The sequence below is a fragment of the Lygodium microphyllum genome, unplaced genomic scaffold (assembly GCF_053477565.2).
Source record: "Lygodium microphyllum isolate KBCC unplaced genomic scaffold, Lygodium_microphyllum_v1.1.10 scaffold_31, whole genome shotgun sequence".
NCBI lineage: Eukaryota > Viridiplantae > Streptophyta > Polypodiopsida > Schizaeales > Lygodiaceae > Lygodium > Lygodium microphyllum.
This window is the reverse complement of record NW_028229514.1, coordinates 8,647,839-8,675,642: the sequence shown is the minus strand read 5'-3', so window position 1 is coordinate 8,675,642 and position 27,804 is coordinate 8,647,839. Positions and strand designations below refer to the sequence as shown.

The window sequence follows — 27,804 nt, the reverse complement described above, 5'->3', positions numbered from 1 at the left end:
GTTAAAACTCCAAGAAAGGATGCCATGGTCTTCAAGAAAGCTCCTTGCCTACCTAGGATACTCCGTGTGTACCTGAGTAACTAGGGTTTTCTAAGACTGAAAAGAAACTATATCTAAAGGGGGAGAGAGAAGAAGGATCAAAGACCAATGATCTGATACCAATTGTAATGAAGTGAACCTAACATGACCTAAGAGAGAGAGAAGGAGTGCAAAAGAGAGAGAAAGATAGAAAGAGAGAGAAAAAGACAAAAAGAAGAGGAAGGAAGCCATGCAAGTTGTGAAGGCGAAGAGAGGGTTTCTTGATTAATTCATTATGAGATTGACCTAACCCTCTTACACCTTAAATACTATCAATGTGATTGCTATCTTCACTATAGTTTCTATAGATCTTACTCATTAACAAGTCTCTCTCGTTCTACACTCCTCTCTCTCTTAGGTCCTATTAGGTTCACTTCATTTCAAGGGAATTGCTTCCTTTTCTCCTATAATAGTGTATTTTTTCCTTTTTTTCATTTTATGTTTTCTCTCTCTTTTTTTCACTCTTTTTCTTATCCATGTTCCTAAGTGTGGTTCCACTTTTTGTTAAAGAGTAGGTTGGCATGGTAGGAACCCAAGTTCTTTTCTATCATAATCTATTTATTTTTTTTCCTTTTTTTAATTTGTTTTTTCTTTGGTTTGACAAGAATACCATTTTTCAAAACCATCTATGCCATCTTTGATAGATTAAAAGGGAAGGTAACAAAGAAGGGGTGAAAGCTGGAATTGAGGGGATAGAAGAATGAGACCACCTTCTCAAAATGAGAGTGATCACTACTAGTAGCAATAAGAAAAGTAGTAATGAGTGATGTCCCAAGGGAAAAAGGTACTATCAACTATGATTATTAGGATCTCAAGGGAGGGACATACATCTTTTTAGCCAATAGATATTGTTTAGGAAAGGATCATTTGAGGCATCTATGACTTGTATTTGAACAAAGCCATTAGAGTGCGTTACAAGGGGGAGGTCACCTTCCTTGAAATCTTGTGCTTGATAAAGCTATCATAGTAGACTTTGTGTTGAGCTTCTATGGCTTCCATGCACTATAAGGTTAATCTTTGGATCTCATCCGAAGTATCGTAGATAGCATTGCAGGGACTCATAGTCTTCTAGCCACTCTCTTATGTCCACTCGCAAAGAGGGAAATTCCAACTTAATAGGCAAAATATCTTTTGTGTCATATACCAACTGAAAGGGTGTTTTATAGCGGTCTTATGGAAGGTTTTATATGCCCAAAGGACCTATGTAAGTCCAATGTTCCAATCATGAGATGATGAATAGCAATTTCCCTTATTAAGATTAAATAAAGGATACGATTTGTGACTTTGACTTGAATGTTGGATTTGGGGTGGTAGAATGTTGACTTGCAATAATAGATATTGTAGATCTCTATTAGCTCTTCCATAATCTCCTTAAGAAAGTGAGTGTCTCTATCATTTACCACCTCCAAGGACTGCCAAAAGTGGGTGATAATATTCTAATATAGAATAGAGCCATGTTATGACCATTATCTCACTTCAGAGCTTTGGCTTCACACCATGTCATTACACAATCTATATAGAACAGGGTCTATTTGTTCTACTTTCTTTTGGTTGGAGGATCGATTGGCCCCACAAAAGTGATGTCCCAGTTTCAAATGAAGGATCCTTTGGTTGTAGTGGCATGGTACTAGTTTTGGTGGCCTTTCCATTCATTGATAGGTGTCATGGTGCTTAAGTAATCATAGGCATCTTTATAGAGGGTTGGTCATCATCTTTTTATGAGAGGGGTAGATTAAGGCAGCAAGAACCACTGTTGAAGCAAGGCTTATTCTTCTTAATCCATTTCTTATAGAGATTTTGCATATAACGTGACTCATTAATCAATACAAAGGGTATCAGAGTCATTCTATTGAACAACAAGGGATCTTCGGCTTCTGAGGATTCTAAAAATTTTGGAACTTCTTCCTCATCTCTACTTCTGCGAGGATGATAGATTCTTCTAGCTCCCTTTCATAGTCTTTCTTTGCATTATCATTTTCATCCTCTTCAAATTATATTTCAACCTCTGTGGGGGCACAATAAGAGAAGAACAAATTCTTCATTATGTCCTCTGCTTCTGCTTCTATCTTTGTCTCTACTTTTTATTCTGGCTCTGCTTGTATCTATGGCTCTGCTACGACCATGTAACAGGGAGAATAGTACATCCATGCTTCTATCTTGCTATATTCACCCATTAACAAAGACTTTGCTTCTTTCAGTAGTTGGCTTACAGTGCCCACTCTTAGGGACTCTGCCTCTCTTTTCTTGGGAAACATATGTGCTCTTGGGTTTGCCCTCCTAGGCCTCTACCTCTACCTCTGCCCAACACCATCACTGACACTAGTCAATAGTTCATAAAGATTGGATTGTCCTCTTCATCATATGAGACGTAAGGTGTCAGGACCTAAAACGGGCCCCTCTCTAACACTGACAAGACAACCCCACACAGTCTCGTGACTAAGAGCGTCAAAGGGACACACTACCCTAATTGCTACTATAGATACTGCGTTTGTAGTGGAACGTAGTCCAAGGATTGCCCTTTCCTACTCCTCAGAAAGAGATCCCACACATCTTGGTGTTGTATACCAATGTGATACAACAAAAGGAGACACCCCTCTAGCTAAATATTGTGGTCCCACTACAGCTCTCCACCTTGGGGATTGGGCCCAAGATGCATTGTTCTAACATAAAGCACATACCAATACACTCCACTCTTATATATTTCAAATGTTCAAGGATATTTTGTGTTCCCTTACCAATCTCAACCCCAAAGATTCAATTTTCTAGCCTAGAGCTTGGGTTTCCTCACAACTCAACATAGGTCATGTGTTTGACAATCAATTGCTATGCATCCAAGAGTTAGCATGTGATATATACAATGCAATTGTGAATGATACACCTCATGCTCAAACATTTTATGATAAGAAAACTAGCAACGTGAGGTGCAACGACAATCCTTTAATGATTTCCAATCTACTCGTAGTTGTGACGTTGCTAGAGACTAGCATAGAGTTTCCTCATGCTACTTGTCTCTCTTAAATTTAAACGTTGATCGGTGTGTATGCTATGCATAATCAAGTACATTAGAATTAAAAACATTCTCAGCGACCACTCACTTTTACAACCCCTCTTCCCTCCTGCCGTTTAAGTTTTGCATTCGTTGGATAGGTGTAGCGTTCATTTTTGTGTAGTATTTCATGTAAAAACTACTAAAAACATACTCTAACATAGAAACAAGGCTTAACTCAGTCTTAACCCTCATGCTCCAGCCTTGTTATATGTTCACGAATATAAAATATATATTTTTTAATTTTTGGGTGAAAAAACTATTTTTCCCTTATGTTTTCTATTTTTTCTCATTTATTTGTTCATTAAAATGTGGCACTTTCCAATTTATGTCTCTTGATTGATTATATTGATTGAACACTAGTTTTATTTAGTTTTTTATCCCATATGAACTTCATTCCCTAACCCGAAACGGAAGAAACAACATTTTTCCTTTATTAAGACGCATTTTGGGTTTTAAATTATTAATTACGTGTAATGAAGGAGACCTAATTGTCCTAACTAAGGGGAAGGAGAGAGAAGGACTGCAGAAGAAGAGGAAGAGGAGAGAGAAAGGCAAGAAGAAGAGAGAGAAAGAGGGAAAGATGAAGAAGAAGAGTGTAACGTGTCCACTAGAGTCATCTAGGACACGTCTTAGCAGTCCATCGGGAAGAATGTTTAGAAAACTCCGCCCGACACTCCCATGGAATGTTACGGGTTTTGCAATCTAGGTCTTTCCGCGTCTGCCACGTAGCGGAAGTATCCTAGCCGTTTCCCACTTAGGATCGACCGGAATTAGTGTTTTCCTGTTTGGTCATTAGCTAACAGCAACTAGCGTCAGACCCGAGCGAACTACTTTACGCAGAAGCGACAAGTCCGAAGCGGATTCACGCTACACTTGGTTCAAGGAGAATGGGAAACGAGAGGGATGCAAGACTCAACCTCTCTGCCATAAGGCATAGTCCCATTCCGTTCCCCTAAAACAACATAAATCGGGTAAGATGTACCTCTAGGTCATCGTTCTCGTTATTTGTTTTGATGATGATGATCATCCTGTTGTTTTTCAAGATTTTTGAGAAAAGTTCCCGGCTAACCGGGACCACCCATCCATAGGACGGACCCATGGTCCATCCTCCGCACTTTCCTCGGTTTGTTTTAGTTATGTAATTACCTAATACATTAATTTGACATATAACAAACAACTCCCTTGATTAATCCCGTTAAGCATTGGTTCCTTCACGTAATCTTATCACGTGACATAGAAAAACAATATCAAACAACTTCTTTATTATCATAGCATCATTTGTCTTTGAAATACAAGGAGTTCCGCTCGTAGGCTTGTCTATAATCCGCCCGAAGGCTTATCCAGTAATCCGCTAGGGATCACTATTCCAAGCTTCTGCCCGTAGACTAGTATGCGGGCCTCGAGATCCAATCCCGAGTCACGTTAGTCTCTTGTGCAGGACCCGGAAGGCGAGGGATTTACGGCCAAAGCCCCCCCTGGCACCCAAGCGTCCTCCTGCTCCAAGTAGAGCTCAACGGAAAGACCTCTCGCGGCGGGTTCGGTCCACGTTCCCGGCGCGGTCAACAACCCCCTTGGTTAGGGTCAGGCAGGCAGTCAGGGGTAACTGAAGCTGCCCCTCCCTTCAGGCCTTCAACCTGAAGCATTTATATATCCTTTCATCCTTTAGTTCCTTGTACAAACAATGCAAACATCGCTTTCTAAACTGTTACAAGCACAATCAATTCCAGTGGTCGTTTATTTGGCAAACTGTTAAGGAGTGACTCCTTCTCTCCGAATGCATCCAGCATTCGATCCGGAATCAATTTCAACTTGGCAAGATTCCTATTGTCCTTGGGTTAGGGTCATACTCTGTTAACCCAACTTAACCAATACCTTAGGTTTTATTAATAGTAAATACCGGCGGCCATGTCGCTTTAATTTATTGATTAATCATTTGCGTCCAAGCAAATACCTAACTTCCCTTAACTTGGCAAATTTCCCCTAATGAGGGCGATGTAACAGGATGACTACCCATCCCCTTGCAAGTTAAACTTGCGCAAGAACCTGCCAACCTCATTCCAAGGAATGGCAAAACTTTCTTGTGATCAAACCACAAGGCTATGCGACGTTGCACTTGTTGTACAAGTGTCGCTTCCATTCCAAGAGATCATTTCACCCGTTGAGTGGTGTTTTCTGGTCAAAGAATTATGATTAGACTCGAAGTAGGGTTTAGGGTATCTTCTTACTCACCCCAATCCTAATTGCACTAGACCGTCAACGTTCGGTCCTAGGGATTCCAACTCAATCCAAGTTCTAGCACTAGGTCGAATGATCCTTAGGGTAGAAACCCTAGATCATTATTTGCGTGCGCGTCCCATTGGCTCAACTTTTCCGGGAAGGTGGGTAGGACCTTTAGGTTTGAGGACTTCGACTTGGTGTCCAATTACGTTACTTGGCCACATCTCTAACGTGCCAAGCCCTAACTAGTACTTGAGGTTTTTATCGAATCGGCTAGTTATGCTTTTACGAAACCCTAGCAGTCGTGATACCACAAATGACTTGGGTAAATTGACCTACTTGTCTTATGACAAGGATAATTCTTTCCTAGAGATGATATACTTGATCTAAGTAGAAAAATAGTTGCAAAATGTTACAATACATGTAAACATGTAATTCATTACTTCCACGCACCATAAGATCCGCAATAGCCCTATTCCTTTTTTTTTTGTTAAAGTCAAAAGGCAAGATAATTTGAAGGATACTTAAAAAGGGTTTACTAGGGTTTACATTGATGAAATAACACCTACAACCTTGTGTCTAAGTATTTGCATTTCATGCTTTTATAAGCCATGCAATCATTCCTAAATGTTACATGATGAAATGAAGTTTGCGAAAGTAAAAGTGCGACCCTTAGATACAACAACATCGTGAATGAAATTCATGCAATACTAAGGCAAGTGTCGATTTAATCTAATTGCAAGCATCTTTTTCCATGCAACTTATAAGATCGGGGTTCTTTATCATGCCGTGCAAAAGAATCTAACAATTTCCTAATTAAACCTAGGCAATATGTGGCTTTCCTTTGAAAATGCACGACGAGGCAATTAAGGTCGTAAGATAGATGGACAATTTGCGTTTATATTGAAACTACCAATTTCTCCCTATTGTATTTAACTAGGTTAGGTGAATTTAAACATGCACGGGTACTTCCTAATCCTTGGAGTTGTCATGCTTAATGCATTACTTTAGTATGAATTCACAATAGTAAAAACCTGAGTCTGTGGGCTCGGGGAGATGTCCACGTGAATGCTAGGAGAAGAACCTCCCGCAGGCGCGCCTTGCAACTTCTTGGGAGCCATCGATAGCGTGCTTACAGATTTCCGGTTTTGCCTTTACCCTTACGCGATCGATGAGTCTTCTCCAACCGTTGCAAGTCCCTTCAAGATCTTTTCCCTTTTTCCCTCGTACGCCGGAGATTCCTTCCAAAGCGCGGATCCTTGAGAGTACCGGCTTGCGGTTTTCAAGGCTTATTGGCGGCCTTGTGGGGTTGGAGCTTTGATTGTGGAGATGGCCCTTTTACGAGAGAGCTATGGGAATGGAGGCTTCCTAAGCTTCTTCTCCTTCTAAAATTCCCGTGGTGGCCACGCGAAAATAGGTCTTAAGGAAGCTGGGACTTCTTCCCCTCGTGCGCAAGAATTTCTTCAAAAAAATGGGTTCCCCTGAAAACCCGTGGTGGCTAGTGGGAAGGGACTTATAGATGGCTTATGTGAATGGGCTTATGAATGCCCCCTTAGAGCTTCTTTAAAAAAAAAAAAAAACTCCTGGCTATGACCAGAATCCACGTGGAAGAGGGAGGGGGTGGTAACGTGGCGAAAAATGACGTCGCTTAGGGAGGGGGTTGATTGTCCTTCTGTGGCGACATGGAGCCACAGCGCCGCTAGCACGCTGCAATGGCAGCAACAGCAGCGCTGCAAGCGGTGGCGTTCTCAGCCCGGCAGCGTCCCTTCCCCTCGATCCTCCAACTCGGGCCCCTCCTTCCCCTCTTGTCTCCTCTCGCCGTTAGCACGGTGACTGTTGGCTTGAGCAGGCGGCGACCTCAGCCCCTTTTCGCAATCCTTCTCATCCTCCTCAGCACGGCGACGAATATCAGAGCCTTCTCCCCTCAGCACGGCGATGAGTATCAGAGCCTTTCCTCCTCCTTAGCACGTAGCGGGTGTTTATATAGGCATGGGGGGGGGAGAGAAGGGCTCCACCACGTGGCCCCTTGCATGGGTTCCCCCCTCCCCATGCAGCCCACGACTCCATCACGTCCCATCCCCCCACACTCCCTCTTCTCCAGCTGTGCATCGGCTGGAGAAAAAGGGATAAAAATAAAAAAATTTGCCTTGATAATATTCACTTTGCCCCTCCCAAGAGGGTGTTTACGTGTGATGTGCGGGTTTGAACTCTCGGGTTTTCCTTGCCAATGCGGAGGTCCCGATTTCTTGCGTGTAGGTCACAGATCACACTGCCGGTAATTCCAACAAGAAGGATAACCTTTGCACGAGGTTTACGCGGTGTGTGGGAAGTCAATATTCACGGGTGGGAATATTACAAAGAGGAGGAAGAAGGAGAAGCCATGGAAGCTTGAGAAGGTGAAAATAGAGTTTCTTGATAATTTCTGTGATGCCTCAAAATACCCTCTTACACCTTATATACCGTCAGTGTGACTGGCATGTTCCCATGCCATGCTCCCATGATCCTCATTCATTACAAACCATGCTGTCTCATAAAGTTTTTGTCCTAAAAAATAAGGGGTGTAGTCATGGACTGTAAGGGTGTGCTGTAGGAAATCAACCATAACTTTGTGTGGGAAACTCCAAGTGGGATAGTTGAGGTGTCATTACGGAGCCCATGAGATGTACTTTCAGCCCATGTGGGTGGGGCGGGGATGCCCAATGACCGCTTCAGGAATGTACTGAATAAGGCCCAATGACCGCTTCAGGAATGTACTGAATAAGGCCCTCCTGATCTATGGGTGGTAGCTCCTCTACATGATCTTTGGGGGCGCCAAGGGTCATTCCTAAGCATGTCATCAATGGGGCAGCCACCGGGGTCAAAAGGGAACCCATTCGGTGAGTCATGAAACTGATCGGTATCAAGATCCTCTTCATATTCAGCATTTTCAGCAAGTGTCATCATGGGGGAGTTGTCATGCAAGTCCTCTTCTAACTTGTCACTATCTTCTAGCACATACATGCTATTAAACTTGACAATGGCATTCTTAAAGGGGCATTTGGATGCATGATCAATCATGTACTTATCCCCACTTTTAAAGCACAAGCATTTAGCTTTTCTATCCTTGAAAACTTCAAGAGAAATGAATTTTTGATCCTTAGGACTGAAGCCATTCCGTGTCTTATTTTTAGCATACTTTGGGTCACTTTTGGAGGGTGGTGTTGTCCCAAAATTGTCATATTTCCTTTCAGCATTAAAAGTGGGGTAAGTAGGAATTTTGGGACTGCCATTCCCTGCATTGTTGTGCAATAATTATTAGCATATGAGGGTTGCCTGATAGGGTATCTCTGTTGTCCTGCAATGGACTGCATGCCCTCATTGCAGCGGTATTTTCGACTATAGTGTTCCGCCAATTCTATGGCTACAAATAGGGTGGCTGGCTTTTGAGCCATTACATCAGCTCAAAGATGCCCATCTAGCCCATAAATGTATTTATGCAATTTGGCCTCATCACTGGCTGCCTCAACATACATGGATAGGTTCATAAATTGGTTTGTGTACTCCCTCACGATGAGATTTCGCTGATCAAACCGATACCATTGCCTAGCCAAGTGTTCTTTTTCCACCGAGGAGACAAAAACTTGGATCATATGCATCTTGAACTCTTCCCAATCAAGAAACTGCTAATTTTCTCTTTGAACAAATCTCCACCATGTGTGGGCAAAACCTTCTAAATGAAGGGAGGAAAAAATGATATTTGCCTCATCGGGACGGGGGTAGATGAGAAAATAGGCTTCCAATTTAGAGGTCCATTCCTCTAGTTCAACTGGGGATGAGGACTGCCCATTGAATTTAGTAAACACAATCTTGTCACGCAGCTCATTTGGGCCTGGCTACCCATAATTGCCATGTGCTACATGCTGCCCATACATGCCTTGCTGCCCAAAATTCCCATGGGGGCCATCCTACCCGTGCTTACATGAGGACCAAATTGCCCATTAGAGCTGAGGGTAAAGCCTTGGGACAAGCCATTCTTGTTAAGGAAGAAGGGGGGAGCAAGATTTCTGAGTTTCTTGGGCTGGAGCTTCCATGGAAGCTTGGGGAAAAGAGGAAAGAGAAGTTCTTCTTGAAAAGTAACTGAGTTTTTAGCCTTCTCTAACTCTGCTACCCTCCTTTTTGCCCAAAACCCTAAAAAACTTGCATGAAAATTAGTGACGAACTATCAAATTTGTCTGTCCGCCTCCAGATTTGTCCATGATTCTTGGGAAAGCTCCAAGAAAGGCTGCCAGAGTCTTCAAGAGGGCTGGCAGCCTGCCTGAGTACTCCTGTGTACTTGTGAAAGAGATGTAAATGGATTTTTCTAACTGTGGGAAACTGTGAGAGCCCTAAATCTATGGGGAAAGAGAAGGATCAAGGACAAAGCTCTGATACTACTTGTAATGAAGGAGACCTAACTGTCCTAACTAAGGGGAAGGAGAGAGAGAAGGACTACAGAAGAAGAGGAAGAGGAGAGAGAAATGAAAGAAGAAGAGAGAGAAAGATGGAGAGAGGAAGAAGAAGAAGAAGCCATGGAAGCTTGAGAAGGTGAAAAGAGAGCTTCTTGATAATTTCTGTGATGCCTCAAAATACCCTCTTGCACCTTATATACCGTCAGTGTGACTGGTATGTTCCCATGCCATACTCCCATGATCCCCATTCATTACATTATGACTATGTATGACTATGGGTTTTGCATTTTATCATGTACAACCCTCAAACATACTTCAAACATGATTCATATAAATTTTCTTTCCATGAGTACATCATTAAAGCCATCAAACATCAAAACAATAAAATTTTCTTTGTAAAAATTAAGCATACTGCTTATTTGTATTGTGTGTTTTAATAAATGGTTCCAGGCAGCCAACAAACCCATCATCAATTCCCCAATAATTATGGACATTGCCTCTCTCCTCCTTTCGATCTTGGAGCAATTCGAACAAGCATCCTTCATCCCTTTTCCTTCTTGATTTTCTGCATGTGATCAATCCCTTAGAGGAGAGAGGAGAGAGGAGAGAGAAATACTAAAAAGCAAAAATTTGATTGCTTCCATGAAAATCAACATACTTATGACCAAAGCGAAGCCCTTAGGGAGTAGATTGGGAATGTGCAGTTGGTTCTTGTTCAATCCCAACATTGGAGAGGCACGGATCTCCCAAAAAATGGGCACAAATTTTTTTTGCACCCCCTCGCTCCTTAGGACTGAAATTTTGAGTTTTCTTTCATTAATTAAGGGTAAGGTTTTAATGTTTAAAATATATACTTTGTCTCTTTGTGTTCACACTACAACCGAAGTGGATCTTTCACTTTTGGAGGGAAAAACGAGCTTCGATTTGAGATATGTCTGGTCGGATGACTTCGTGATGTCGAGATCTATAAACTTTGGACCTACCATGCACTTTTCGGCTTCCAAATCATGTAGCTGCTTCAAAACCTGAAACCTTGCGAGGATTAAATGGGGGGTCAAATGGACTCCGATCGATGAACCGAGACTTGCATTGGGTTCCTGGCATTGAACTCCATCTAGAAAAAATCTAGCTCATCAATCCAAAACCATTTCATTTTGCATGAAATTTTGGTCTTTTATAGCCTCCAGGCTCTATTTTCACTTCAAAAAGGATCTTTAAAATCCGCGAACATTGGTTCCTTTGAGTTTTTATCCCATATGAACTTCATTCCCCAATCCAAAACGGGAGAAATCCTCATTTTTCCTTTATTAAGATGAATTTTGAGTTTTAAATTATTAATTACAACTATGTACGACTACGAGTTCTACATTTTATCATGTACAACCCTCAAACATACTTCAAACATGATTCATACAATTTTTTTTTCCATGTGCACATCATTAAATCCATCAAACATCAAAACAATGAAATTTTCTTTGTAAAAATTGAGCATACCACTTATTTGCATATTGTGTGTTTTAATAAATGGTTTCTGGTAGGCCAACAGACCCATCATTAGTTCCCAAAGAATGCTGGACATTGCCTCTCATCCTCCTTTCACTCTTGGAGCAATCTAGACAAGCATCCTTCATCCCTCTTCCTTCTTGATTTTTTGCATGTGATCAATCTTTTAGAGGAGAGAGGAGAAAGAAAGACTAAAAATAAGAAAATCTGAATCCCTCCATGAAAATCGGTGTGCTTATGACCAAAACAAAGCCCTCAGGGAGTAGATTGGAAATGTGTAGTCAGTTCTTGATCAATTACAACATCAGAGAGGCAGAGATCTCCTAAAAAATGGGTGCAAAATAAAATTGCGCCCCCTCCCTCCTCACAACTAAAATTTTAATTTTTCTTTCATTAATTAAGGTTAAGGTTTTAATGTTTAAAATATCTAGTTCATCTCTTTGTGTTCACACTGCAACCTAAGTGGATTTTTCACTTTTGGAGGGGCAAACGAGCTCAGACTTAGCCGGATGGCTTTGAGACATCGAAATCTAAAAACTTGGGCAAATGGACTTTGATTCGATGAATCAAGACTTGCATTGGGTTCATGGCATTGAACTCCATATAGGAAAACTCTAGCTCATCAATCCAAAAATGTTTCATTTTGCATGAAAATTTGGTCTTTTAAGGCCTCTTGGGCTCTTTTCCACTTCAAAAAGGGTCTTTAATATCCGCTCTCATAAGGGTTCACATATGCCTCTTCGTCATTTAGCTCCTCCATGTAGTGAACTAGAGCATCACACGATGGGTGGGTTGCAAAAGGTCTGAGCAGCCTAGGTATGCTTGTGGGGTTAATTTCCATCCTAGGAATGGTTGGTTTTGCATGATTAGGTGTTGGAAGTGCCAATGGGGCTCCCCTCCCAAAGAATTTTGATGGCCTAATCCCTAGGTATGGCTGGTTGTAAGGTTGTGAGTACAGAAGTCTACAATGCATGGCATCATGATTGAACCTACTACAATTGGTGCAAGGATGAGATCAAGGGTATTGACAATCTACTCGGAGGTTGCCGCAATGCACACATTGGACATGTGGGCACGTAGGTCTCCTTACTATCTCTTGCATTCTGCTAGCTCCATCTTCATTTCTGTTAGCTCTTGACTTTGGTCGATGCTTTTCCCTTTATCTTGGGTGCTTGGGATTGCTGACCGTTCGCTAGATGTTGTGACCCTTTTTGGGGTTCTAGAATTAGCTTCGTCTCGATTAGAGCTCCGAGAGCTTCTCTCCTTGAGTTGGTGTCCACTCGTATGGTCTCTTCAAAGACCCTAGCTAGTGCGTCTCTTTGCAAGCTTGATTTTCCTACCAAGGCCTTGTAGAGTTCCTCATTGTGTATTCCTTGTGTATTCTGCTTATAAAGATTGTGGAGAATGCTCTCTCAGTGGGTCATTCATTTGTTGGGATTCTCTTATAGAGACTCGCCACAAGAGTAACATAGTCCCTAATGTTCTCTTTGTCCTTTTTCTTGACATTCATCAGCCAAACTATGAGATTGTTAGAGTACCCAGCCTAAGAGAATCTCTTAATGAAGAGATTCTTGAGGTTGTTGAAGTTGTTGTGTTCCACCATATTCAAGCTCCTTTACCATGTCCTACCCTTATCACATAGGCATGGGCTTAAATCTTCTGAGTGCTAAGCAAGATCAGTGAGGCTGTTAGCCTCACAAATGTGCTCAAATTGCTCTATGAAACTATACAGGTTGTTTTCCAATTGATATTTGTTGAGTTGCTTTGTGACTGCAGGGATCTTTGATTGGGAACTTGGAGACTTGGGTGACTCCTAATCCTACAAGCAATGAGGTTGCTAAGACTGTTGTGCTCTGCTTTGCTAACATATTGTCAATGAGCCACTTTGTAAGAAGCTCGCTTAGAGTTAAGTCTCCCTCTAGTTCTCTCTCTCTCTCTCTCTCTACGTAAGGTCATGTTCAATTCCTATTTGCTAGAGTTAATACTCGTTGGACTTCTTGCATCTCTATGCCCTATTGCAATTTCAAATTTTAGTCAGCCATCTCCATGACTTATACACAAGGACTTACAATCTAAGGCAAAGCTACTTTTTTTTAGTAGGAACATCCCTTCTAGGAGGTCTTTTGCCTATCTTTGATGCTTTTCTTATTGAAGGGATAGCTTCATGCACCTCCTCTCCTTCAATGTCCAAGCCCCACTTCTTGTCGGTTGTATACAATTGGTCATTATGTACTTCAAGAGCTTTGCTCTTATATACCAAACGTGCTCACTTGTATAGAAATCCCTTGTAAACTGTCATATATTTGTAAGAAAATATTTTTAGTTCATTGTTATTTTTTATAATGGACTATTTTGCAATAAAACTCTCTCTTAAAGTTTAGTATGTTCCACATTACCTTTATAAGTTTATCATCATTGAGATAAATAAACTGAACCAATCTTATAGCATTTACAATTACCCTCCAACCACAATAGTAACTATCATCCTGATGAGGACACTGCAATCAACTTTTTTAGTATGTTCTAACCATATTAATCAAGAACTTACTGCAACTTGTCTATATTGCACTGTTGTAAGCAAGTCAGAAGGCATGGGAGACCTTTTCTCTAGCACTTCAATCAATCTTTTGCAAACTCTGTACTGAAAAGGCAATAAAATTTAGAATTGTTACAAAAGAAAGATCAAAATATTTAGATTACCTGCTATAGCCAAAATATCAAAATATCAAGGAGACCCTAGATTATATAATTTACAACTTGGCATTTCCATGGATTCCTTTTATAGAATTGATGAGGAAACATTGCCTCTCCTCACGGTCTATTCCAATTAGGCTCCAATGAGAACTGAAAACAAAAATATTTCAATAATCTAGCAAAACAAGATCTCATAAAATCTAAAAAAATATCAAATTACTTACTTTTCATTGTATGGAATTAGAAGAAGCTCCAAAGATTCAAAGTATATTGAATTGAACCAATGGTCAAAGGCACTTGCATCAAGCTCACTCCTCATATAGTATGAGATGGATGGATCAAGAACCTCAATATTTTGTTGTATATTGAAGGGGAGCTCATGTATTACACACCTAGCAAAGGAATGGAGATAGTAAGCATCAACATGAAAGTCTATTTGCTAGAAAAATTTGGTGAGTTTAAACAAATTTTGGTAAACTATACCTCATCCCAACAAGAAGAATCGAGTCATTAACTTCTCTCACTTTATTTTGGAGAATTTGAACACAATCATGGTCCACAAATACCATATCAGATCTCTTGGTGATATCAGCAAGTAAAAATGTGCATGAGCAACACAGAAATAAGAATCTTGAAAAAATCAATCAAAAAATCCTTTGTAGCCTCTTGAATATAGTTGAGACATGCCCTAGTCTATCTAAAACTCTATTGATTATGCTTGTGACATGTAACATGTCCACCTGTTCACTTGTAGGACACGTCTTAGTAACCCATCGGGAAGAGAGTCCAGAAAGCGCTGCCCAACGCTCCCACGGAATGTCATGAGGTTTGCAATCTAGGTCTTCCCGAGTCTACCATGAAGTAGAAGCATTCCAGCCGTTCCCATTTAGGACCGATCTGAATCAGGGTTTCCCTAGTGGTCAAATTTCTAGAAGGGTAGCTAGCGTGGAACCCCAGGTGAACTACTTTACGGAGAAAGGTCAGGGTCGAAGCGGATTCATGCTACACTTGGTTCAAAGAGAATGGAAAACGAGAGGGATGCAAAGCTTGACCTCTCTTCCCATAAGGCATAGTCCCATTCCTTTCCCCTAAAATAGCACAAATCAGGTCTCTAGCTTCCTAGATTCTAAGTCATCATTACCTTGCTGTCAACTTCTTTGAGAAAAGTTCTCGGTCAACCGGGAGCACCCTTCCGTAGGACGGACCCATGGCCACATCCACCACACTTTCCTTAGGGTTGCTTTAGTTTTCTAATTACCTACCACATTTAGTTTGAGAAGCAAAAACAGCTTCCTTAATTAGCTAATTAATCACCGGTTCCTTCACGTAATTTAAGCACTGACATAGAAAAACAATGTCAAATAAGTTCCTTTTCAACAATTGATCTTATTTATCAGTCTTTGGAATATCCGCCCAAATCCTCAGGGATCACTAATCCAAGTTTCCGCCTGTAGACTAGTATGCGGGCCTCGAGATCCAATCCCGAGTCACGACGGCCTCTTGTGCAGGACTCGGAGGCAAGGGATTTACGGCCAGAGCCCCCCTAGCACCCAAGCGTCCTCCCGCTCCAAGTAGCACCCACGAAGAGACCTCTCGCAGTGGGTTCGGTCCACATACCCAGTGTGGCTAACAACCCCCTTGGTTAGGGTCAGGCAGACAGTCAGGGGTAACTGATGCTGCCTCTCCCTCTAGGCCTTCAACCTAATGCATTAATTATCTTTCCATCTTTAGTTCCTTGGGCAAAGAAGTACAAACAGTGCTCCTAACTGTATAAGCATAATCACTCCAGTGGTCATTTTTTTGGCCAACTGCTAAGGTATAATTCCTTCTCTCCGAATGCATCCAACAACTGATCCGGGGTCAATTGTGACTTGGCAAGATCCCCAAGGGTTTCGTTGCTCGTTTACCCTTTTATCCTTGGGTTAGGGTTTGTACCCTCTTAACCCAAATTAACAAACACCTTAGGCTCCTTAAACTAAGACAATAAATCCTAGGCAACCTTGTCGCACTAACTTGATTTGTCAATTGCTTGCTAGGCAATTCATAGTTACCCTATCTTGGCAACTCAGCCTCACAAAGGGGTGATGTAGCAGGATGACTACTCATCCTCGAGTTAGTTTGACTTGAACTTAGGACATTCCAACCCCGTTCTAAGGAGTGGCTACTCTATTTTGTGATTTAACACAAAACCATGCGACTGTTAAGATTGTGGGAGAGAAGGAAGGAGTCTCGCTTGAAGCTTTCTTGCTTGCACAATGGGGGAAGACACACAAGGGTGGAGGCTGAAAATAGTATTCCTCTTCTTAGTTGTGTAAGCCAAAAGAACTCTAGTACAAAGAAATAGAAGAACCCTCTATATGGGTCTCAAACCAAACTCAACTAACTAAGGTGGCATACTAACTGAGCCACAAACTAGAGTAGATAAGGATAGCTATCATGTAGCTATTATTCATGGGCGATGTACCAACCGCATCTGCAACTGACAAGTCGGTGACATAAATACACAATGGTCACCCTGGCGTATCACGAGTGGAGCTCGATATCTCAACACTCCCCCTCGAGCTCAATCCCAATTCCTGCACACCAAGCAGGTCTCTGAACTTGCGCAGCTTCTCTGCGCCCAATGCCTTCGTGAATATGTCAGCTACCTGATCCTCTGTGCTGACATAAACTAGATCAATAAGACCTAGTAAAACCCTCTCTCACACATAGTGATAATGCACCTCAATGTGCTTTGTTCTAGCTTGATAGACTAGGTTATTTGCCAAGTGTATACTACTCATGTTGTCACAATAAATGACAACTGGTCCATCTGTAGACTGATGCATATCATAAAGTAGCTTATGCAACCAAGCTACCTCACATGCAGCCATTGCTGCACCCTTGTACTCAGCCTCTGTGCTCGACAAGGAAACTGTAGGCTGTTTCTTGCTACTCCAAGTGACTGCAGCACTCCCAAAAGAGAACACATATCCACTGGTAGATCGTCTATTAGAAATACTACCAGCCCAATCAGCATCAGTGTATCCATGCAACTGTATCTGAACCCTAGTCTCATAAAATAGTCCATACTGCAATGTGGACTTCACATACCTGAGTATGCGTCTAGCCGCATCCAAATGTGGTTTCCTTGGAGTCTGCATAAACTGACTTACCAATCCAACATCATAGCTCAAATCTGGCCTGGTAATAGTCATATAAATCAAACTTCCTACTATGCGTCTGTACATACTAGGGTCTTCTAGAAGCTCACCTGCATCTGTGCTCAGCTTCACATTTTGCTCCAAAGGAACTGAAATAGGCTTACAGCCTGTCATCCCATATTTGGACAGCATGTCCAATCCATACTGCCTCTGCAAGAGCTGTATCCCACTTGGTGATCTAATCACCTCAATGCCCAAGAAATAACGTAGCTCTCCCAAATCCTTCATCTCAATCTGCTTCAATAGCATTTTCACATGAAGGATATCTTCATCACTGTCACCTGTCATAATCAAATCATCAACATAAATGACAAGTAGCATAATGCCTTTCTCTGTTTTTCTCACATAAAGTGAGAAATCTGCCTTGGAAATCTGAAAGCCAATAGTGACAAGATACTGTCCTATCTTGTCAGACCATGCTCTAGGTGCTTGCTTCAAGCCATACAAGGCTTTCTTCAACCTGCAAACAAACTCAGGATGAACAACATGCACATAACCTGGTGGCTGCTCCATATAGACCTCTTCTTGCAAATCACCATGCAAGAAGGCATTCTTTACATCCATCTGATGTAAAGACCATCCCTTTGATGTAGCCATAGCAATGACCGCTCTTACGGTTGCCATCCTTTCAACCGGACTGAATGTTTCTTCATAGTCAATACCATATGTTTGTACATACCCCTTGACTACTAATCTTGCCTTGTACCTATTCACAGAACCATATGCATTGTACTTCACCTTATAAACCCACTTACAGCCAATTGCATTTTTACCTTTAGGCAAAGGTACCAATTCCCATGTAGCATTAGCTTCCAAGGCATCCATTTCTTCATCCATGGCTTTCTCCCATTTTTCTTTTCCCATGGCTTCCTCAAAAGAAGTGGGTTCTGGTTCCTGTATCACTTTGACCATATATGCATAGTGAATGGCTGTAAATCCATCATATTTCAGCCTATCCACAGGATACCTAGCTCTCGTAGACCTCCGCAAAGTAGGTTCACTCCCAGGTGCTCTCAAAACATCCCTAGTCTTCCTTACTCCAGGTGTAACAATAGAAGGAATACCCAACTCATCATCAATGCTCTGTTTTGAGCCACTGGATTCACCATCCACATAAGAGTGACCTACATTCACATCAAACATGGGCTGATCAACCTTCTCTTTTCCTTTTCGTGATACATGCATACCACTATCTGCATTACTTTGAGAAGATTCTCTTGATCTCAATCTACCTGTCCATGGCGAAGAATGTGAACCACTGCTAGAGGACACTCCAAGTCCACTAATATTTTGTGACTGCTGCTGTGAATTCTGTGCAGCATTACCATTTTGTGCATCTACATCATCAATCACATTTATGGTTTATACCAGCTACTCATCTCATAAAAAACAACATCTCTGCTCACTGTAAACTTACGAGTAGAAGGGTTATAGCATCTATACCCTTTTTGCTGCAGAGAGTAACCAATAAAGATGCACTTCTCAGTTTTTGGATCCAACTTGGATCTCAACTCATCTGGCACATGTACATAGGCAATGCAACCAAAAATTTTCAAATGAGAAATATCTGGTTTCCTACCAGTATACCTCTCCTCTGGAGTCATTCCATGTATTGCTGCAGTGGGAGTCCTGTTCATTATGTAGACTGCTGTAGCAACTGCTTCAGCCCAATAAAAATCTGGCAAGTCGTTTTCATTGAGCATGGCACGAGATACCTCTCCAATATGCCTGTTTTTCATTTCTGCAATTCCATTTTGTTGTGGGGTATGACTGCATGAATATTGCTGCTTTATGCCATGCTCTTGCAGGAACCTTGCAAACTCATTTGAGAGGTACTCTCCCCTCCATCTGACCTTAAGCATTTTATCTGCAAGCCTGTTTCGTTTTCAACCATAGCTTTAAGAGTTTTGAAATGCCCAAAAACTTCACTTTTCTTTTTCATAAAATACACCCAAACTTTTATGCTATAGTCATCAATAAAACTGACAAAATAATGACAGCCTCCAAGAGATGCAGCTTTAGTTGTCCACACATCAGAGTGGATTAATTCCAATGGCTTCTTACTCTCTTGAACATGTCTAGGAAATGGTTTCCTTGCCTGTTTTCCAAATTGACAGGCTTCACATACCTTATGCATTTCTGCAACCTTGAATTTCGGCAAACTTGCAACAATATTTTGGGCCTGCATTGATTTAAGTCGCTGTACATTAACATGACCAATGCGTTTATGCCAGATATCAATATCTGCAACTACACCGGTCCCATGTGCAAACATTGCTGCACTCAATTCAGACATGTTTGCATCCAATGCAAACATTCTGCCCTTCTTCTTTCCTTTTGCTATCAAGCGACCTTTATTTTTCATATCCTCAACAAAGCATCCATGAGGATTAAATCTGACCTGCAAGCCCTGTTCAACCATTTGACCAACAGAAACCAAATTCTTGGTGATATTCGGGACATGAAATACATCGGACAGGTATTTCTTTTTCCCATCCTGCATAGACAAGGGAATTTTTCCAATCTGCACAATAGGATGTGCAGTATCATCACCAGTCTCCACAAATCCTGGTTTTTCCATTTTTCTTGCATCCTCCATCCATTCTGCATGACCTGTCATGTGGTTTGATGCACCTGAGTCAACATACCATACATCATTGCTTTCTTCTGCATTTGTCACAGAGTTATTCATGTGCTGCACCATAAACAGATTCTCATTTCTGTCATCACCCTGTCTACTAGAGGATGCATAATTTCCTTGTTGCAATTTTCCATTCATGATGTCATTCTGCTTTTTATAGCAGTCTTTAGCCATATGACCCATTTTACCACAATAGTAGCATTCAACATTACTGTTTGCATTTTGGCCTCTTTGCCATCCACCACGACCTCTTTCGCTCCCCCTGCCTCTAGAGTTACCACATCCTCCTCCATAGGACTGGTTTTCTTGAGTTTGCTGCATATTCTGATTTCTACCACGGCCTCCATATCGGCCTCCTCTACCTCTGCCTCTACCTCTTCCAGCATTTGAGTAGAAGACAGCTTCTTTTGAAGTTCCTCCTGAAGAAGATGCACCACCATTTCTTTGCTCCTCAGAAATTAGAAGAGCAATCAGCTCCTCAAAATCAGGAAATCTTTCACGAACTGAAATGGATGTTCGGAACTGTGCATAATCCTTTCCTAGACCATTCAAGGTCACAGAAACTAAATCATCATCTTCCACTGGTGACCCAATGGAAGCAAGTGCATCTGCAATCTTCTTGACCTTCATGTGGTAGTCGTTGATGCTCATATTTTCTCTTTGCACATTGTGCAACTCTTGCTTGAGCTGCATTTTCGTGGCTTGCGTATTTGTGCTATACATTTTTGACAAAGTATCCCATGCCTCCTTTGGCGTACTTGCATCTTGAATATGCACAATCATAGAGTCTGAAATGCTGATAGAGAGCCAATACATAACTTTCCTGGCTCTCTCATGCCATGCTTTAAATGCCTGCATTTGCGGTTGATTGGGAACATCAGGAAGAACTGGTTCTTCTTCATTTCCTGCAACAAATTCCCAATATCCTTTTCCCATAAGGAAATTCGTCATTCTAAACTTCCATGCTTGGAAGTTGTTCTTGTCAAGCTTTTCAGTGACAATCTGTGAAAGAGAATCAGATGCCATTACAGAAGACTGCAAAAAATTCTGTCACTGCAAAAAAACCACAGCTTCACCCTCACAAGGGAAAATCTGCAAAACTGGCGAAAGTGGTATTTGACCACACAGTCACTTCCTAGTGACGATTTTGCATCAATAGGCAACAAGGATGATTCTGTAACTCCCAATGTCTCTGTGCACAAGCATACAATGCAATTTTTACAGTAACTATTCACCGACCTGTAGAACAATGGCTGCATAGCATAAAACTGGGCCTTTTCCTGAGTGCGTGCAGAAAACTTCCGCCTCCAAAACAGGCCCCGAAATGGCCTCAAATAAAAAAAAAAGGTCGCCAAGGGCTAAAGGCCTTTTCCCGCAGCATATACTGCCCTCTTGCTTCACCGCGAAGGGCGTCTCAACCTGAGACAATGCACTCCTGCACTTTCCGGCTGTGCTACCTGCAGAGATCTGCTCCCAAAACAGAAAATGAAAGCAACACTGCTCCTCTTACCAGAACACCGCGAGCTTGGCTTGCTTTCTTGAGCTCCTTACCACGAACAAGGCTCTAATACCATGTTAAGATTGTGGGAGAGAAGGAAGGAGTCTCGCTTGAAGCTTTCTTGCTTGCACAATGGGGAAAGACACACAAGGGTGGAGGCTGAAAACAGTTTTCCTCTTCTTAGTTGTGTAAGCCAAAAGAACTCTAGTACAAAGAAATAGAAGAACCCTCTATATGGGTCTCAAACCAAACTCAACTAACTAAGGTGGCATACTAACTGAGCCACGAACCAGAGTAGATAAGGATAGCTATCATGTAGCTATTATTCATGGGCGGTGTACCAACCGCGTCTGCAACTGACAAGTCGGTGACATAAATACACAACGGTCACCCTGGCGTATCACGAGTGGAGCTCGATATCTCAACAGCGACGTTGCAACTTGTTGCATAGGGGTCGCATTTGACTTACGGGATCATCTCTCCCATCAAACGGTGTTCCTTCACTACAAGGGATCGGGCTCATACCCGCGCTCCTAGCCGCACAAAATGACTTGGGAAAAAAAGTGTCAGGCCCGTGTAATAGCGCGTGTATCATCGCGGCCAGAGACATGCGTGTAAAAGCGCGTGTACAGTGACAGCCAGTCGCGCGAATACACGACCCCATACACGCGTTCTGCGCAGTTTTGCTGCAAATTTACACGCGAATCTAACAGACTATCCGCGCAAATATACGCGATTTTGACAGATGACACGCGCTTATACACGCGATCGCAAAGGGAAAAAAAAATCCAGAGAGTGCTTTTGGGTGCCTGGATGCTGTTCCAGCATCCAGCCACCCAAAGGCACTCTCTGGATTTTTTTTTGGTGCATTGCACCATAAAAAAAGAGCGATTTAGATTTCAAGACTCACTCTCTATGAATACACGATTCAATATTACTATCTAAAACTTAATACACGACTCAAGACTCACGATTCAATACATTGTCAATACATGATACATTTGTGTACAAGGGAGTCCATATGTCAAAATAGCCCATGGCTTTAATTAGGAACAAATATATACAAAGTCAAATAGGGAGCTAGGTGCAAAAAAGCCCATGGCTTCAGTTACAAAAATTTTTTGTACAACCACATCCTACAGTATTCTGAAAGCTAATCAGAGGATGATGAGGACCCTGTGCTCTCTCCATGATCAGAGGAGCTCGCATCGGTATGCTCCGATGAGTGGTGCTCGCCTCCACCAGGAGCAGTGGCACGAACATCAGCAGTGGCGGCTGGATCATCAGGGGCAGGAGCATCAGCAGCTTGTGCCTGTTCAAGAAATATACCGTATGTAAGTATACATATATATGCAATTAAATAAACCGAAATCATTCATTTAGAGTTTTCAAGTACCTGTCGACCGTATGGTCTCATGGCCGCGTCAAACTGCGCATCCGTAATACGTCCCTCGTTTCTGAAGATGGCCCACGTGTCACGTCTGCTATTGCGGCGAGCATACCCAGTCTCGTGGGCTGTGGGCCCTCTCCCCATAACCCGTCGCTGTAACATAATGAAGATAGTTTGTAAGATCAAAACAATCATAGAATCAATGAATTTGGCAAACAATCAAATAAAGAGGCAAGTTACTTACGAACTCTGCCTCCCACGACTCGACGCCGCCAGATCCGAAATGCGACGATCCAATGGTCTCCATCTGGATTCGTCGTGCCTCCACATGCTGCCTGCTCTTCACGCCTCCCTCTGCGCGCTTCTTTGCCTCCTTCCACTCGCGTTTGTGTGCAGTGGCAGGTTTCTCACAAGGATAGCCACCCGCAGCTACATTCACCCCATCATCGTACGCGAGTTTCTTAAGGTGAGATCTTTTATTACTTAAGATCTCCCTTATTCGCGTCCTTCCCCATACATCCGAGAATGTCGCTCGTGGGGGATTGGGGTACCGACTATGTACACTATCTAGGACCTCCCTAACTAACCGGCTATCCTGATCTTTAAATTTTACAAAACAGTTTCTATACATGTTTGAAACTACCCCCCGCATATACTCCATCACCTCTTTCCCTCTCGCATCCATGACTACCACGCCCCTATCCGTAACATCGTAGAAAATCTCTCCCTCCACCTCTCTCGCCTCCTCCGACTCCTCACTATCTCCTCGTACATGCCTCCCTCCATGCCCTCTCTCACCGCGTGCCCTACTACCCCCCCCACCAAAGCACCCGCCGCATAATCCTCCACTCCCGCTCTCCCTACTACGGCGTCGGCTCTCATCTGTACTGCGGGAGTAGCCATGACTAGGGGTGGCTGTACGTGACTGTGTACGTGACTGTGGCTGTGAGGGAGCACGTGATGGTGGCCGTGAGCCCTCACGTGACGGTACAGAGGAGGGTGTGCGTGAGTGTGTCCGTGCAGGGGTGTGTCTCCTCGGTGAGCGTGTATGCGCAGGGGTACGTCTCGCCGGACTCGCAGGCGTAGACGGCAGTGGAGAGGCTTGTGTACTTGGGGGCGCGGTGTGACCTGGGAGTCTAGGAGGAGGATGGGCATACATATACTCTGTCAGCTCCACTGGATTAGGATGGCGCCCAAAATGGTTTATCATCTCCATCATCCAAGTGGCGTATGCCCACGGATCGGAGGAAGAGCCTGGATCCATGAAGAATCTGCAAAGAGTCGAAATTCCGCCTCAATGAACCAAGCAAAACATGCATATAAAAAATAAACATATCTCCTACAATATATCTCCTCAATATATCTCCTACAATATATAACCTACAACATATATCTACCATTCTAGAAAATAAACATATCTCTTACAATACCAAACATCGAATTAGTAGAAGATCATAAGCCAAAAGAAGAAGTTCATTTCGAATTAGTGACGAAATTCATGAAAAACAAAAACTCTTTCCTCTATCTTGACGGACATTGTCCATCAAGGGAGAAATGACTAAACACATACACAAAGGTTCCTTCTTCTCTCTTTCCTCTATCTTGACGGATGTCGTTTGTCAAGAAATAAATAGTTAAGTACATATACAATGTGTGTGAATTCTATCCTCTGTCGCTTTCAAGTACACATAGCACGCGTGGAAAGAAAGAAAGCGACAGATTTGCCAAAACAAACAAACGACAACCAACCTCTTTGAAAAGTCTTTGAAAAGTGAGTTCGTTGATTCTTGCTTCTCTCTCCCTTTCTGTGTTGTCTGCACCCTTTGCTTCTTTTGGGTAGTCCAAGAGGGAGAAGGCTGGTTCAAAGAGGTAGGTTCGGGGGTTTGGAAGAGCTGGAGGCAGAGGTACTGTAGCGACAAAGAAAGAAGAAGAAGAAGTGTTTTGAAAGAGGGCTTTTGAAAGAAAGAAAGCGACGCAGAAAGAAGAAGAAGAAGTGTTTTGAAAGAGGGCTTTTGAAAGAAAGAAAGCGGCGCGCGCGGTAGGTAAACGCGAAAAGCACGCGTGTAAAAGCGCGTGTAAAAGCGCAGCAGAATACATTGTAGACGCGCCTGTACACGCGACACAGAGACTGTTTATACTTTTTTTAAAAACTGATTGTTCTTGTGTATCCATTGTTTTGTGCATAGGATGTGTATGATTTCACTAAAAACTGATCCTACTTCTGTATTGGTTATTTTGGACATAGCATGTCATCATCCTCTTCAAGCAGTTCTGGTGAGGATGAGACAATGCGTCATCGTGATCACGACGTGTGGCTGGCACAAAGGATCAAGTGTACGTGTAATCTATGTCAAGGGTGCATTGTACGAGCGCGTCGAATTACATTGAATCACATCTCGATGTATGGAGAATGGATTCAAACAGGTTTAGAGGTGAGAAGATGTGAATTGAAAGTATTAAAATAACTCATGGTGTGCAAATTAATGGAGCGCGTTGTAATATATATACTGTGATTGAAGCAGGATGCAGTACCACACCCTAACATAGTGCCATACGCACGGCGAGAGCATGCAAAGCGTCGACGAGATGATGCTGGAGCTTCGGGATCTGTTGTCGGAGATGAGTGGGAAAGGGATGACAATAGCCCTGCACCCCACGAAGTTGTGGAAGAGGAAGTGTTTGATGACATGGTGCGGAATCCTTTTAGGGATGATCACAAAGGTGTGGACGACAATGATATGGAACAAGAGCATCTCTACAACGCTTCATCGACACCGGTTTTTGAAGGGTGCACATTCTCTATTTTACATGCTTCACTTGAACTGCTCAATATACAAACAGTTTATGGATGGAGCAATGCAAGTCTTGACGCATTATTGAAGTAAGCATTGTAACTTGCAAATTTCAGTTAGTGGTTTTTGGTTTACAGTATAGGGTTTAGGGTTATGGGCTAATTGATGATATTGGATGCAGGCTATTATCAAACATGCTTCCAAAGGGGAATAGACTACCCACCTCAAGAGACAAAGCGAGGCGCTATGTGACATCTCTTGGAGGATTGGATTATGATCGCATACATGCATGCGTCAATGATTGCATTCTCTTTCGTGGGACGCATAAGGAGGCTCGACAGTGTCCCACTTGTGGTGAAGCAATGTATAGAACAGATGTGAAGAGTTTTGATGTACCTCGTAAAGTCTTGCGACACTTTCCTATAATTCCTCGCATCAAACACATGTTCAAGTGCAAATCCATAGCAGAGCTCATGTCATGGCATTCCTCGCATCGATCGGATGATGGCATGTGGAGAATTCCTGCAGACACTCCTGCTTGGAAGCATATTGAAGATGAGTGGCCCAGCTTTAAAACAGAGCCCATAAACTTGAGACTTGGCCTAGGTATGGATGGAGTGAATCCGTTTGGTTTCAAGAGCACCGCATACAGCGTGTGGCCGGTTGTGTTGGTGAATTACAACCTTCCACCATCAATGGCAATCAAGAAGGGACATCTTATGTTATCCCTTCTGATTCCAGGGAAACATAAAGTCAAGCATATGGATGTTTATCTTGAACCGTTGATTGATGAGTTGGAGGAACTATGGAGAGGTGTTGCGGTAGTGGACATTAGTAGGCCTCCCTCTTCTCGACACTTCGACTTAAAAGCAGTGTTGATGTGGACAATGCATGACTTTCCAGGATACAGCGATTGTTCTGGTAAGAATTCTAACTACCTCCCGACTCTAATACTACTAGCTATATCAATTATAACTATTGACTTTATTATTCTAACTTTTTTTTTATTTTAACAGGTTTGAGGACATTGGGTAAACATGCATGTCCTATATGTGGCCCTTCATTGGTACATGAGTATGCTGATGGTTTGTGTAAGACCATATTTGATAATCATCATCGATTTCTCCCATCAGATCACCCTAAATATGCTCCTAGTAAGAGGAACATTCATCCACAGACACTTCGTGCAAAAGATTGGAAGCGTATTTGGGAGTCTTCAAATGTTCTTCCTCCAGATGGCATGAACAGGTACATCTCCATTGTTTTCAATCTTGTTTTGTGTAGTCTCTAAAGTTGGAATAAAGATGACAGTCTGCAATCCCTTGTGTAGGTACTCCATTTTTTTCCGGCTACCATATTGGACCCATCTCAAGATCAACCATCTTCTTGATCCCATGCACATCTTCAAGAATGTGGGATCTAGTATTTGGGAACATGTTATTGGTAAAAGAGACAATGTTAGCGTACGGGAGGACTTGCAGGTCGCAGGACGTATGCGTCAAGCTTGGCCACGAGAGGAGGGTGGGCACGTTCGTCTTCCACCTGCTCCCTAGATTATATCAAAGAAGGAGGAGAAGCAGGTAAAGCAAGCCATCACCACTTTGCGTACTCCCACTGGATGCATGAGATCGTTGAAGGGAGCGTTTACAACCACTAAGAAAAGAGGGGTTGAGCAACTACATGGGTTGAAGTCCCACGATTGGCACAAGATGCTCCAAGTGTTTTCCAATTATTGTAGGTTGAAATTAAATTTTGTAATGCCCTAACCCAAATATACATGTGCTCTTATGTGCGCAGTTCATACTACCTACTAGCATCGACCATTGTGCAGACATGAGTTTGAAAAGATGTATTTATAAGATGGGCGAGCTTGTGAGGTATGTAAATCCCATGTAAGATCACCCTTCATTATACCTTGCAAAATGAATGTGCATGAGGTATAACGTATTGTGCATTTATTTTTCAGATATGTTAGTTCCAAAGCAATTGATCCAGCCACATTGGATGATGCGCGTGTTATGGCAGTGGAGGTGGTTTGTATGGTAGAGGAGACTTTTCCGTGAACCATTCTCACAAGTCAACTACATCTCATTGTGCATTTAGTGGATGAAATTGCTTTATGTGGCACTGTGCATGCCCGTTGGATGTTCTTCCTAGAGCGCTTCATGAAGACCTTAAAAGACTTTGTGAGGCAAAGTGCAAGGCCCGAAGGAAGCATGGCTGAGGGTTGGTTGATACAAGAGTCTCTTATATATATATCAGAATTTCTTGATCAGGTGGATAGCTCTTTGCCGCGACTATGGAGCAATGAA

General features: G+C 42.4%; 2 protein-coding genes across 2 annotated transcripts in view; one reads left to right on the top strand and one right to left on the bottom strand.

Moving 5' to 3' along the window:
• LOC148009297 (uncharacterized) overlaps positions 1–23,007 on the bottom strand; it is a 162,613-nt gene extending 139,606 nt beyond the window's left edge. Inside the window, exons 1-3 of the mRNA XM_087673530.1 lie at positions 22,945–23,007; positions 22,707–22,853; positions 22,486–22,622 (exon numbers count right to left, since the gene is read on the bottom strand). Coding sequence (XP_087529656.1) covers positions 22,486–22,622; positions 22,707–22,853; positions 22,945–23,007 — 347 coding nt within the window. The remainder of the gene's footprint in view (positions 1–22,485; positions 22,623–22,706; positions 22,854–22,944) is intronic.
• Positions 23,008–26,187: 3,180 nt separating this feature from the next.
• On the top strand, positions 26,188–26,783 carry LOC148009296 (uncharacterized). The gene is made up of 2 exons (XM_087673529.1): positions 26,188–26,413; positions 26,509–26,783. Exons 1-2 carry the CDS (start codon positions 26,188–26,190, stop codon positions 26,781–26,783), a joined length of 501 nt encoding a protein of 166 aa, XP_087529655.1.
• Positions 26,784–27,804: the final 1,021 nt, after the last annotated feature.